General features: G+C 42.8%; 1 protein-coding gene across 3 annotated transcripts in view; it reads left to right on the top strand.

Annotated features, from left to right (window-relative positions):
• Positions 1-6,385: 6,385 nt before the first annotated feature.
• The window catches only part of SYBU (syntabulin), a 66,067-nt gene continuing 57,489 nt past the window's right edge, over positions 6,386-14,963 (top strand). Inside the window, exons 1-2 of one of the 3 annotated variants that reach the window (XM_039853531.1) lie at positions 6,386-6,573; positions 8,361-8,565. In XM_039853531.1, the coding sequence (XP_039709465.1) occupies positions 6,550-6,573; positions 8,361-8,565 (229 nt within the window). In that variant the 5' untranslated portion in view covers positions 6,386-6,549. The remainder of the gene's footprint in view (positions 6,574-8,360; positions 8,566-14,963) is intronic. The other 2 variants (XM_039853529.1, XM_039853532.1) reach the window with 2 other exon arrangements.

Consider the following 14,963-nt stretch of genomic DNA (forward strand, 5'->3'; position numbering starts at 1 on the left):
ACGAGAAATTCGGTTGCTTTCTTTATATCTCATAAGTCACCTGAGAAAATCTTGTTTCCTTTTAATAAAAGTTAAATATCTCTAGGAGGAGGAGAATGTGAAACAAGCAAGCAGGAGCCAGCAATGGTGGTTGATCCTGAGGGAGAAAGGATATCTATTAAGGTGTAACCATGTGCCAGACATAATTAGTAGGCTTTGCATATATTCTTATTTAATCCATACACTGATATTATGAACTAATTACTGCTATTAAGCCCATTTTATAGGTGAGAAAATGAGGATCAGAGAAGTTAATTTGCCCGAAGACATTTACTGGTGCAAACTGATCTTTCCCTCCCTCTCTCTCTTCCTTTTTTTCTTTTGACTGACATGCACTTATCACATGCTGGGTCCTAGAGGGCTGTAAAAACTTGCCTAAAGTTGCACAGTCAGAAATTGGCAAAAAAGGACTCACCAGGCCTAAAGGACTTGAGAATCCATGACCTTTATTAAACTACATTTTTTCATTGCCGATATCTTTGTAGACTTCAGGAAACTCTTCACATTCTTCCTCTCCCTTGAATCAGCATCACATTATGCAAGCCAGTAGCTGGGCTTCTAATAGAAAGAGATATGTGTTTTGCTACCAGCCTCTGAATTCAGGTCATTTTTCCAGCCTTGAATTTGCTAATTCTCCACCATACTACCAGCAGCTCTTCCTGAAACTTTTGGCTTGTCCAGTTGCCACTAGGGCCAAGGGTCTGGGAAGCTATCCTTGAGCTTCCGAGCTTCCAGCAGGCTAGCAGTATGTCAGCAGTGGTACAGAGGACAGAGGCTCATATTCCAAATTATGTGCCCAATCGGAGGACAAACAGAGGTGGTAACTTTTGGGAAAACAATGAGCATGGCGGCCTACCAAGCCATCCAGAAACAGCCAGATGTGATGGCATCAGGAGGCCACAAAGGCCATATGTCACTTAGAATTTTATTCTCATTTTAGCAGTCCTGTTTTTGATGCACAGTAGTACATAAGCCTGTAAGCAAATACACAAAAATACTAACAGAAGGAATATGGATAATTGATGTTAGGGCAATGAATGATGAATTCTTTTACTTTCTAAAATTTTGATGATGTGGTTTTAGTATTTTTCAAAAGAAAAAATATTTTTAAAAGTACTTTTTTTTTTTCCTTTTTGATTAATCAGCATTCTATAAATAGCTAGAGAGGACACATGAACAAGTGACACAACATAGGCCAGATGCTCAAATTCTGGATTTATTTTCCTACAGATTTTTCTGCAGTGAATTGTAGAGGAGCTACAATTACATAGTAAAGGCTATATTTACTCATGAAGTCACAAGATTTCAGGTGATGAAGGAAAATGATTCAGAGGAATGACCTGCGAGGTAGAAATAAAGTAGCAATCAAAACTGCACTTAGCTCCACGACTACAGATTCCACACCCTGCCCCACTCCGCCCCACCCCACTGCCCACACCCCCGCCAGCACCTTTCACCTCACTAACAGTTGGTCCAGCTGGCATGATGCTTGCAGGTTTCCCCTGGGCTCCTGTAGCTGCCATTATAGTAGTTGGCCTCTGGGGCACTGTGCTTGCTCCGTTTTGCAATACACACTGCTCTTGCCTTTGAGTAGACAATCTCAAAATCCTCCTCTTTCTCCCTCCCCATCTTTTAGCAGAAATAAGGGCAGAATTACTTATTTTAAACAATTTAAAAAAATGTTTACCAGAAAGTTGAAGGGAAAGCTAGTATAAAATCATGGAAATAAATGATATAATGGAGAACAGTTTCTTATACCTTAATATAACTCAAATCTCATCACAGATCTGCTTCTGGGAACCCAGATTGTAAATTTCTTATGTAAGCCTAGACTGCTGTGGATGCTAAATGAATCCCTCAGAGCCTCTAACTGGGCTACCTGCTCTTTCTCTGTCACATCTAAGAAGAGTCTCGGCCTTCATGCCTCATCTTATCTCTAGGTAGCTCCCCTGCAGTGTTCAGACAGCCTTCAGCTGCCCTGTCCTCATACTTTCTGGTCTCTTGGTCTCTTGGGAAAGGAAGGTGCTTTTAGGATTAAAATTCAGACTCTGGATTTAGATCTTCCTATGCCCACCTTAGAGATGACTTCCTTTGCCCTTTCTGTAAGTCAGTAAGAGCCACACATCTCCCTGTCTTGTCCAGTCGTTTGAAGCATTTCATTAGGGAAATGCCAAGACTCGGTTCTTGCTATCTAGATGTAGCCTATGCACTCATACTTTCCAGAGCATCTTAATTTCAGTCATTCTAATGTGTCCCAATATGTCTACACCTGCTTATCCAATCTTGTGTCCCAGTTTGTTCAATGCAGTCACCATACCTATGTCTTTGGCTAGTATCTTTGCATATTCTCACAAATGGACATAAGGCCACACACGAGCAGATGGCATTTTTGGAGGCTTACTTCATGTCTGCTCCCCCACCAGGCAAGCGGAAGACTGTATCATTACCAATCTCAAAGTCTCCAACCCCCAACCTCTGCCTTCTTACCTGGACTTGCCCTTAATTCCCGTTCGTCATCTGAGATGTGCCTGTGACTGAAAACTCATTTACAGAACAGAGGTAATTGACACATTCTGAACTTAATGGACATTTAAGCCAGCTTTGCCTCAGATTATCCACTCCCCTCTCTACCCCAGCTCCTCTCTGGGCCCCCTCATCAGGGAGCGGTGTTGTGGAATTCTACTCATTACAGTTTTAAAACATCAGAATCCTTTAACCACATAGTAACAATAGCACAAATACAATAAAAAGAGGCTTGATCACTCACACAGTCTCTTAATGGGAAAATGGGCAGCTCTCTCCCTGGTGAGAAAAATATAGGTCTGCACCCCACCACAAAAAAAAAAAAAAAAAAAAAGTCCCAGGATGCCCCAGAATGCAGTTTCTTTTCTTCATGACGTGTTGTAAAGCACGTCAGCTGCTCCTTGTTGCTGTGCAGATCACCCAACATCGGGTCACTGAGACAGACAGCAGCGCTTGCTCGCACAGCCGATAGGATTAGGAGATGGTGCTTTGTCAGCCCTGACTGAGTTCCAGAAAGCCCCCAACATACTCAGGTGAGCTGTGAGAAAGAGCGGATGTGGGGACCACGATGTGTCTCGGTTGTACGGTACAGACATTTTCTCTTTGGCAGTGTATTTGTATTGTCTTTCTGTGAAGTTTGCAGTATGGGAGGGTGGGGTGGGGTGGGGGTTCTATCCATAAACCCATCCTTTATCACTTATCTGGTTTCAGGAATTGGTCACATACATCTCACAGTATTTTTGTGAGACTCAAATAAGATTATATATGTGAAAGAACTCTGAAAATATAAAGTTGTGTGCAAATGAAAAATATGAATCATTTAATTACAGATTTCAGATAAAGAATCAATTTATAACAGATTTGGGGGCATAATTACATAGACACATTTCCCTCAATCTGCAACACCCTATCTCCCCCGTTCCCTCCCAGGCCTGGGCAGGGATGTTATTTATAATCTTGAAGGGTTCTTGCCTTCTAAGGCAGCTGATATTTTCTAAAAACCAGCGTTACATTCATTTCTAAAGGAAAAGCCACAAAATTATAAAACTAGACAATAAGTATGTAAGTAGAAACTGAAAATGATGCATGAGAATATTTAAAAGCAGAGAAAGATGAATATAATATACTGTATTAGATTATATATCTCTTCGATGGTATAATCCAAACATAAGATATTTCTCTTAATGACATCAGAAACACTTGAATGAAATTAAAGGCAACATAGATATTATCATTTGTAAAACTTGTATTTAGTACAGTGGAAAAATAGGCTTGGGTTCCAAAAGTACAGAGCTAAGAGACATTTGAACACTAAATCATCAGCCTTTCCCTCAGCAGGTTGCTATGGTGACAACAGGGCTACCGCACAGCCTCTCACTGCCTGCACTTCTGCAGTAAAAGCTTTCACTGAACACATGTTGGATTTTTTAGGCACACACCCCATCATCAAATACAAAGACATAATGGAGGCAGCTTTTCCTGAGTCATTTTCAGGGCAGAAGTTGTGGCTGTGTTCTTTACTCTGTACTTATGGACCCTTTATGGGGTTATAGAATTCACCCATTCATGCATTCATTCATTTGACTTTTATATTGAGAGCCTTCTGTGTAACAGGATCTGTACTAGGCACTGCCCACGATCCATGATGAAGACAGACAAATAGGGAATTCTGATATAAAAGCATAACAGCTCTCCTGGGGTAAATTAAATACAGGTGCCCTGGAAGTATGTACTGGGAGAACCTGACCTTTCTTGGGAGATCAGGGAGGTTTCCTGGAAGACATTGTCTCTAAAATGATACTTAATGCGTCTTTAGGCGATGAGGCAGATGGGTGGGTGGGATGCAACAAATGATCTCTGCAAAGAGACCAGCATGTGCAACAGCCTAGAAGAGAACAGATACCACCAGAGAACTGAAAATTCTACAGTTTGAGAGATATCCTCGTGTGAAGGGTGATGGGTAGTGAAGGAGGAGTGGGGGTGGGTACTGGGTAGAAGAGAGAGGAGTGGCAAGAAATGAGATGGGTAAACAAGGCCAAATCATGAAAGGCCTTTGTGCCACATTCAGGAGTTTGATTATTACTTAGAGGATACCGAGCGAGTCATTAATGGGTTTTAAAGAAGAAGCATGGCTTGATTTGGCCCTTTAGAAAGGGCTTCCAGAAAAAAATTAATTAATTAAATAAATTAAAAATGAGAAAAGTAGAAGAAAGAAAGGCCGTGTGGAAAATTGAAAAACTGGCGAGAAAGGAATATGAGGCAAAGTTGGGAGCAAGACAATTTTAGTTAGACAATTTTAGTTTGGAATAATCCAAGATGTTTGTGGTTGAGACTCTAAATGAAGATAATGCAGTTGATCAATAGACAGAAGTAATCAGATTTGTGACATTATTACTAGGGTGGCATGGAGATCACTTGGGTTTCACTAATCCTCTGACTTCAGGCTCTCTCTAGACTCAGAATGTGCATTCGTAGACTTGAGGACTGAGAAAAATGTTTCAAGGGCAGACAAATGGGGATATTGGAGCTTCAAATACGATTTTTATGGATCATAGTCCTCCCATGTAGGATACTTGGGTGTAAGGATCAGACTGCTCCCCACCGACATTGCTTAGAATACTCTCTAATTCTGAATAAATGGCAAATAAATTATTACACATGTTGAATTCCATCACCAGATAAGATTTAAGTATACCAAGTACAAAAATAAATCAAGGCTCATGATCCAGCTGATGATTCTTATTCTAAGTTGTCAGTGGGACACGGTTTGGAGCTTTTTTGAACAAATTTGTCTACCTCATAAATGCTTTTCCTGCCTGTCATGCAAGAGGCATCAGCAAGTATTGAATGGACCACCTGAAAGCTCTGTTCAATCAGCTGGCTACAGCTCTTCAGTTTTCTTCATCTAATCCTCACAGTTACCCTTTGAGGTAGATATTATTACTATCCCTCAGTTTCACTGAACTTGAAGTTCAGCGAGATCAAGTACAGAGAGGCCAAGAACTTTAGGCATAAAGGTACTCAGCTTGAAAGGAGTGGAGTGGTGCTTTGAACCCGGCTTTCTGAGTTCAAATGCAGTGTCCTTCCTATAGCTGTGTGTCTGGGGCTCATCCTTGGGAGGCTGCCAGGCAAGAGCTGGAGAAAAGGCTGCTCTAGCCCTAAACAGCCTGGCTCCCAAGCCCGCGGGAACCTGCTTGGACGTTCTTTGCCTGCGGCGCTGCGCTGCCAGCCCAAGGCCCTTCTGATGCAACCCCCCCAGGAGAATCGCAGCCTCTGAGAGCCCGGAACCCAGATGCTTTGTCAATCCTGCAGCAGTGGTTTGGCTGGGGTCCGGATGCAGGGAGACCCGCCCTGTCTCTCCGGCGAGGTAATTGCGGGGAGCCGTATGTTGACTTAAAACGGAGAGGCCGGGGAGGGGCCGCTAGGGAAAAACTTTCCCTTTCTCCATTTTGGCTCTCAATGATGTTGCAGCTCTTCCAGGCACTTCCATCCGACGTGCATCGCCTTCCATCTGGATACTAGGTGCCAAAAAGAGGGCGTCGGGCACCTCCCAGCTGCAGAGGCTGCGAGCCTGTCTTGCTTCCTTCGGGCCCGGATCTGCAGCAAGCGGGGAGGGGGCGCCCGGCACTGGGGTGGGGGTGGGGCACGTGCCAGCGGCGAAATCAGGCGGGCGGGGCGAACCCAGGCGGGGAGGAACAGCGCGGGGGTCAGCAGGTGAGGGACGTCGGGGGAGAGGGGGCGGCGCCCCAGGGGCAGCCGCGGGCGGTGGCGACCGCACCACGTGTCCGGCCGGGGCGGGGCGGCCGGGCGCGCCCTCGGAGCCGAGCGCGAACGGTGACAGTGGCGGCGGCGCGTCGGCCCGGAGCAGCCGCCGCCCGCACCCGGCTCAGAGCAGCCTCCTCGCCTCGGTGCGCGCAGGTGCCTCCTCCTGGACGGCGGCAGCGGCAGCGGCGGCGGCGGCGCGAGGAGCCGGCGGGCAGCAGCGCGATGGGACCCCTGCGAGAGACCAAGGTAAGGAGGTCACGTCATGTGGGCGCGGGTGGCTGGGTCCGCCGGCGCCGGAGAGAGAGGGGAGGTGGTCATTGCGGGGCGACAAGCGGCCAGGTGCGAGCAGGAGGGGTGGCGTTTAGAATCGGGGTAAACGGGGGCAAGGAAGTGGTGGGGACGAAGGGAAGGCAGAGATGATAAGACCCCGGAGGTGCGTAGGTGGCAATGGAGGAAAAGATTTGGGAGGCCGACACAAGGATTAAAAAGATTGCCTTTGGAGGGTTAATCCCATCTGAAATTGGAGATTTGGAATCTAGCTCTCAATTGATGTTCTGCGTGTGTGCTGTGAATACAAACAATCTGATGTATTGGTGCCTGAGAAATAAGGACTCTGGCATGTCCGCGACCCAGCATGGGTTCAAGGTCTGCAATGTGCCGAGTGGAGTGGCTGACGTGTGCTACCTGCTGGGTGACTGATGTGCAGAACAAATTCAGAGACGGGGTGCGGCTCTGTCCCCTAGATGGGCTGGCTGCCTGAGCGACCTCAAGAGTTCCCCGCAGCTGGGGCTTTCCCTTCAATTCTTGCGCTGTGTGGGCCTCCCAGAGGTGTTTACTTTGGCAGCGACCATTCCTGGTAAGCAGTGTGGAAAGGAGCAGGAGGTCATGTTTCGAAATAGTGTTTGTTACCTAATCCAAAGCCCGTTTTCAGTCGCAGAGGTTGGAGGGAGCAGTGGGTTTGTTTTTGTCTTTTTTGTTTTGTTTTGTTTTGTTTTGTTTTTTTGGCAACGAGCTCCTCCTAGGAATCCATTTTAATAAGGTTGGGTGGTAGTGACCCCAAAAAGCACTGGACTTCAGGCCTGTTCTGCTTCTAGATGATGTGCTGTGTTGACTAAGCATCTCTTTTAGCCTCAGTTTCCTTATCTGTAAAAAGGGACACAAATTAGTGTCTTCTCTGTGGCCTGGATTGTAAGGATCAAATGAGATAATGGTTGGGAAAGCACTTTAAAAAGGGAAAAACGTTGCCAAAATATTACTTTCTATGCATTTTTTTTTTTAAACCAAGGTGTGGCCTTCTGTATTTAATGCTGTGGTTTTAAGGAGAGAGAGAAAAATCTCTTCTCACGGGTATCTTATAAGGAAAACAAAAGCTAAACATGAGGTAAAAGGTGGAGCCATCTTACCGGGTATTGGATTTTTGTTTGCTTTTCTATTGGCAACAAGCCTTGTGTACCAGGATATTAATGAATAATTAAGATCCTGGCCGGAAGAAGAGGTATTTGAAAGATAAGGCTGCATGATCTATCGCGAAAGAATTGTTCCAGGTATAGGGGTCTACTTTATAAGGAGACGGGAAAACAAAAGTCAAATTGTTGTAGCTAATTCAGGGACAGCGAAATGAAAGTTCAGAGGAAATCAAGTTTTGTGCTGCCAGCAATCAAAAGCCTTTGAGAGCGGAAAGCTTGAATGTGATAAAATAAGCCAGAGTGGGAAGGAGAGTCGAGAATGGCATGGGAGAGCAGAATAACCTTCCTGCCAGCGATGGAAGTGTGTGTGCGTGTGTCTGTGTGTGTGCCTGTGTGCATTTGCATCCTTGCTCCAGTGTGTGTGCTCTTCACTAGATTAGAAGGGTTAGCTCAGTGGAAGAGTTTTTTGGGAGCTCTTTTCAGCAACTGAGAGAAGGACCACTTTATGAAGGTTCAATATTTGGAAATGTGATTTCTTAGAAACTGAGCCCAGAGGAAGCAAACAGGAAGGAGTTCAGAGGGGGAGACTAGTTTCTTTTTGTTTTCCTTTTGATGTCCAATTTTGAGAAGGAGCAGAGAGTGCAGCGTCATGAGAAGGAGATTTCCCGAAGCCGAATTCCCCGTTTGATTCTTCGGCCCCATCTGCCCCAGCAACAGCACAAAGTGTCCCCAGCCTCGGAGTCTCCCTTCTCTGAGGAAGAGAGCAGAGAGTTCAACCCCAGCAGCTCTGGGCGCTCAGCGAGGACCATTAGCAGCAACAGCTTCTGCTCAGGTACAGTATCCGCAGGAGGCCACACACAGGCATCAGATGTGTGCACTGCAGGTGTGTTGTCAATGGACCTAGATTGGGCCCCTTAGAGCCTAGAACTAGACTTCTGTTATGGGTATGAATTGTCTGTAGTTGCACCTTTTTGGCTGTTCTGACCTATAAATACAGCAGTTTCATATGGTTCAACCTAGTGAAATTTCATACCAGTTTTTATATGTTATTCTAGTTTGTAATTTACAATGTAAAATCTAACTTGTTTCCATGACTGTTTAAAAAAAATGTATTCCTTCGTTAATTCTGGAAAACTCATTAGCTTGCATTTTATACTAAGCAACCTTTATAAGCCTGTGGACTTCTATTCTTGGAATCCCCAAAGATAAAGCAACTCGGAAACCTCAAGGTCAAGGCCTTGCAGTTTAGAGAGAGAGGAAGAGCACAGGCTTTGTAATCTTCCAGGCCTGAGCTAGAATCCCTGGCCTTTTCACCATTTACCAGCTTTGCGACCTTGGGCAAGTTGCTTAACTTCCTTAAGCCTCAGTAGTTACACTCGTAAAATGGGATGATAATACCTACCTTGTAGAGTTTGCTGTGAGGTCGAAAGAGACCATGTACCTAAATCTACTCCTAGACTTATAGATATGCTTAATAAATGATGGTTCTTAATATGATGAACTAGGGAGGACAGTTAAGGCACAAGATCCTAAGGAAGTTTCCTAAAAGATCTGAGCGTATTCTGTAACAGCATAAATCTCTTCATAGCTCCTGAAGGTGCCACCACTATCAGTTGACAGAGCCTGTTATACGCATTGAAGCTCATGACTTAGAAGAATTTGAATTTTTAGGAAGTTTAGGAATTTGGGTAAAATTTAAAGGAGCAACTATCTTATGGTTAATGAAGAATGTTTCAAATGGGTAATTTTTAGAACTTATTTAGGGAAAATGTAATTTGAAGATTAACTCATGTATGAGAAGGGACATGCGACTCAAGATGCCATGATTAATGCCCTAATTTAGTAGGATACAACATTTCATTATATTTAGTAGTGATAACTTAGTTTTTCAGAGATTTTTAAAATGCAGCTTTGGATTTATTTTATACTTTCACAAAAGAATTCCATCCATAAGTTGTATATTAGAAATATTATGCTGTCTATTTTTTATTTTTTCTCTTCAAAGCCTCAGATTATCTACTTGGTTCTGAAAAATTCTATCAAAATGTTATATTCTAAAACTTATTTATTGCTGTTGGAATGATATTCATGCAGTTAGAAATGGAAACCCACTGATGGTTTTTGCTTGATAAGGAAGAAAACTATCAAACTGGAGCAGCTAAGACCCTTAGAAACTGGAGCTGTATTTGCAGAATATAATGCTGTTTACTTTCACTCCTCTTGGAGCTCAGGAATCACTCGAGTCAAATGTGGATGAACCCAGGAGATGTCATTTCAGACTGACATGCTTTGTTTATGTAACTCAAGTCCATGTTTATTCCCAATGTTCTCTCTACATAATTTTGTCTGTACTGACTTTAGGGTGAGTAGAGTTATCAGAAAAAGAAAAAAGAAAAAGTGAGTCAAAACAAAACAAAAGAAAAACTCCAAATATGTTTTAGAAAATAAATTTGGAAAACCAATAAAGTTATTAATTTTGGTCATAAAGCACTCTCTCCAAGACCCATGTCCTGGATCATCGTCTCTTCCCAGGAGACCTGTCCGCCACTGAGGCCATAATGCTGTACATGAAAATCGGAAGTAGATATTGATCCATCTGCCATTAACTAGCTGAGAATTGAGTGGCAGAAGCATCTGATTATGGACATCTATAAACCTACCTTTTCATCTTTAGCCTTGCATCCTGCCTCCCGATAGCATTCCCTCGATTCCTGGGCCTCATCCTTCTGTGTTGGCAGTTCTCCAAGGTTTGGGTTGGTGCCTTTTCCTCCTTTGCATTCCCTTCCTACAGAACCCTGACAAACCCCTTGACTGCTTTGAGTGCTGTGCTGACTAAAATTGACAGGAGCAAGACCTTTGGGGGCGTGTTAATGATGCTTTAGGAGGTCAGTCAGTGGATGAGAAACAAATGGGTTTAGTACTGGGGGGGAGCATTAAAGCTGCAAGCAGTGAGGCAGAGAATGTAAAACAGTCCAACCAGCAGGGGGAAATAGCTGGTTTTAATCCAGCCACTTTACCACTAAGGTCAGAATATGTATCTGTTGCTTAATCATGGTAGTTAAGTCAGAGACCAGGATACACGCAAACATTACAAATGCCATCCTCTGCTAGAATGAAACTAAACTTATTTAGAGGTGTCTGTTACCACCACTGCTTCATAACCCTATGGTTATAAAGAAGATTGCATTAGCTTGTCATCTTTATAAATCATCACATTCACTAATGTGAAAGTTCGGGGGACTCTTACACTCTGGTAGTGAAATGGTAGAGGAAGATGTTACTCTCACACACAATACGATTTATTTTGAAAATTACATTTTCAGAACTGCAAACTAGATACTCGTTCCCCAGATCTGTGTTAAAGGCATTAATTGTGCAGAGCTTCATATGTTCTAAGATATTCAGTTTTTAAAAGAAGAATAATGTAGTGAGTTTACATGAAGTTAAACTTACTTAATACAAAGGATTATTCTTATTTTGAGAGTCTGGCTTTCCTATCGTTCGTATTACAACAAAATCATGATAATGTTTTCCACCCCCATCCTCATGTTTTTCTTTTAATTTTACGGAGTCTGGGAACTGTTTTCAAAGTGGCCTGTCCGTTTTTACCTACTTTGTCTCTTCCTTCCCACACACCACTGCCTTCCCCATTGCTTCCCATGGGAGCCTCGACAAGGCACATTTAATGACTTGATATTCTATATGCTAATTTGTGTGTTGTGTCTATCTCATTTCAGAGGGAAGGAGTTGTGTGTGACCTTTTGCAATTCATTCGGGGTGTGTCCCCAAAGAGCTCTTCTTTTAATAGCTTCTTATTAGAAGAATTTTTTTTAAGATATGCATGTGTTTTTTTGTTTTGTTTTGTTTTTGGTTTTTTTTTTTTGCATTGTACTCCAAAATCATTCTCCTGTTAGCATAGTCTCATCCTTACAGCTGTATTCGGTCTTCGTCACTGTGGCCTTTGTTGAGCACAGTTAGTTTATACTGTAAGTGTTGGAGGCCAGGTGCTATTTTATATGCATAGCAAGTAAAACATTGTATATTTTTAGTAAATATTAACTAAGGCTTTCTTTAAAAAAAAATGTAAAAAAGTACAGTTAATACTAATAAAACACCTGCATTTGTGTCCCCTCTTTTTTTTTTTAATCATTTTTTTAAATCAACGTTTTGGTATTAAGTCACCCTATCTTTTCTTCCCCAACCCCCCTGCCCATATTTCTTGTTTTAACATGGCCATGAGAAGTGATAAAACCCATATTTATGATTTGTGTCTTGGGTGTGGCCCACCGAGTCTGGATCTCTGTCATTTCTGTCTCTCTCTCTTTTTTTTTGTTGGTAGTTAATTGTGTTTGTCATTGTATCAGGACTGTTAGAAAAGCTGATGACTTGGGTAACTCAGTCACATACATCAGTCACCTGACGTGGTTAGCAGCATGCTGTGCATTCCTCTTTGCTTAGTTGAGGCAGTAATTGCCCCTTAGAACTGGGAGGCAGATGGATTGCTGGGTTTTAAGCTAGTTCTCCTTGGGGTGCCTTGTAAACATGGCAGGTGGAACAAATTATGCTTATGGAACACTGGTTGTCTTACGAGAGACCAGTGATTTCTCTGCGTTATTTCCATGTTCCTGATCGGCACACACAGATACACAGGCAAGTATATGACTTCAACCCATTAAAAAAACATGTACCAAGTCAATACACTAAACAGTCAGAATCCAAGATTCTTTGCAGTCTAATCCAAAGGTGTTTGCAGAAAGTATTTTGATTTTTATAGTGGTCGTGAAGAAATCCTTCTTTGAGTGCCAATGACCTAGAGGTAATCATTGTTGCTGTTTGTGAGAAGAACAATTAAGGCAAATTACAACCTGACTAGAGCTCTGCCGAGGCATGACAATGCCTCCAAAAATTTGCCAGGCCTTGCCAAACAAAAATATTTCTGCTATGCTTTTGTCCAGTGGAGGAAACTTGGCATCTGGATAGAGTAAGCTTTTGAACACAGCAGAATTGAGATGAACTGCTTAAAGCGAAGTGAGCTGCAGTACCAAATTACAGGATAATTGAATGACTGCCAACCTGCTGTGAAGAAAAAAAACAAAGACCCTAAGACATAGTATCATTTTAATGAGGATAGAATGTAAGCACTGCTATATAACATATATTTCAACTGTTTAGCTGCCTCAGCCACAGAAATCAGTATCTAATGAAATAGGCTACAAATGAAAGGTGCATAGGCGCTATTTCTTTGAGAATGCGGTAACATACAATTAGGTGGATGAGAGCAAAATTTTCTTGACATTTAGTAAAAAAAAGGTATTTCGCAGTGGGGACTGTGAAAGTAATCACTATAGAATTGACTATGCCTGAAAGCAAATTGTGGCATTCAGTGTGAAAATCTTTTATGTTCTAACTCATCTTTATGACAGTATCTCTCAATTTCAGAGTATAGTGCTTGTTTACTTTAGAATCAAGTATGGTGTTTGTCTGCTTTAGAATCCTCAGGAAAATGTGTTGAAAATCAGATGCCTTGGCCCCACCCTAACCTATTATTGCAGAATGGGAGGGCCCAGGAGTCTGTATTTTACAGGTTTTCCAGATGACTCTTACGCCTACTGAAGTCAGCCTCACTCCCTTGTGGTCTGTGTGTGTTTGGGCATTTTGTATGAGAAATGCAAGGAGTATGCCCAAAATGGCATCGTAAGATGAATGAGGATCAAGATGGTAGAGGTAGTGGCCAGCCACACAGATTAAACTCATGGCATGGGACAAGAAAAATGCCCCCACATTCCTTTGAAATTATAGCTTCTCACTCTTTGTTTACAATTCCCATGTCATTAGTCTTAGCAACAATATTATTTATAACTACATAATGGATTTAACTTGTGTTCAAATTATAGAACAGTAAAAGAAAAGAAAAAGCATGTCCTTCCTTTATTTTCCTATATAACACTCTCTCTCTCTCTTTGGATTTCCTGTTTCTATACTTGCAGTTTATTCTTTTGTACTTTCTTTCTTTGGTATTAGGATGACTTCAGGTGCACAGGAAGTGGGTATACCATGAGTGTACCTTGAACAGCCAGTGCGTACACTGAAAGAGACCAAAAAAAAAAAGAGAAACCGTGGCCTGGTAGTAGCAGGACATTTAGCTTTTTGTAAGATTCTGAAAAATGTTATCCAATAAGCATTTATTAAAAACCTACAAAGGATTTGTAGGTATTTAAATTGTGTTAAGGCTATAGTGATGAATAAAACACAGTGATTGGAAAAATCCATTATTTTACTGCTTAACCTGGGCATCAAAATAAAGGGATAGCAGATCTTTGGATGTGATACCCATATGACCGTCCTTACTCACTTGCTTTGTTTCCCTGTCCCTTTTGCCCACACTCACTCCACACACACTCCTTCCTTGTAATCTGAGTTTGTTGCTCCATTTATTATCACTTTGACATCTCACATTTCATGAGCCCAAAGATTCAAAGAATTAACATCGATTAGTGTAGCGTAGAGGATAAACATGAGCCGTGGGATCGGCAGACCTGAGTTAAACGCATGAAATGAGCTTAGCAAGGTGGGCAGGGTCAGATCGGGAAAAGCTTCATATGCTGGGCCAAGAACTGGATCCATGAGATCAAGGGTCCCTAGAGGAGCTACAACAGTAATGTAAAGAGTGGGGCCGCCTGGGTAGATGACAGTAGAGGGGACTCTAGAACTGGACAGTGTGCGCCCCTTCTAGTGGTATTCAGAATGTTTAAAACTTCGCTTTTTAACTTTGTGGGCCAAGTAGCATGCATAATAGCAGGGCATGGTTCCTGGGCTGCCACCGTGCCACTCCTCGCGACCTTGCTGAGCCAGTGAAGGGTTTCAGCAGGGAGGAGTCATGAGCAGATTTATGATTTAGGGGAATCTTTCTGATTATGCATTGGACAGTGGATGGGAGGGTCAGGCAATTAATTATGAGGAGCTGGCTTGGTTTGAAGGCACCATGGCCGTCTGAGTGAAGACTGATAAAATGATATGTGTGAAGGTTGGGGGCTTAGTCACCGATTGCAAGTGGAAGGGAAGGGAAAGGATTGTGTCCAAGTTTCCAGTGGATGAGCAGAAATGGAGCATCAGGACATGGGAGAGGACAGTGATGGATGAGCTCAGAGTAGGCTTTGTTGCATTTGAGATAAAGGTAAAGATCTGGAGTGAAGAGAAGTCGGAGATGCTGGTACCTGAAGACAAGGGAAT

The sequence above is a fragment of the Pteropus medius genome, unplaced genomic scaffold (genome assembly GCF_902729225.1).
Source record: "Pteropus medius unplaced genomic scaffold, Ma_sr-lr_union100, whole genome shotgun sequence".
Classification (NCBI taxonomy): domain Eukaryota; kingdom Metazoa; phylum Chordata; class Mammalia; order Chiroptera; family Pteropodidae; genus Pteropus; species Pteropus medius.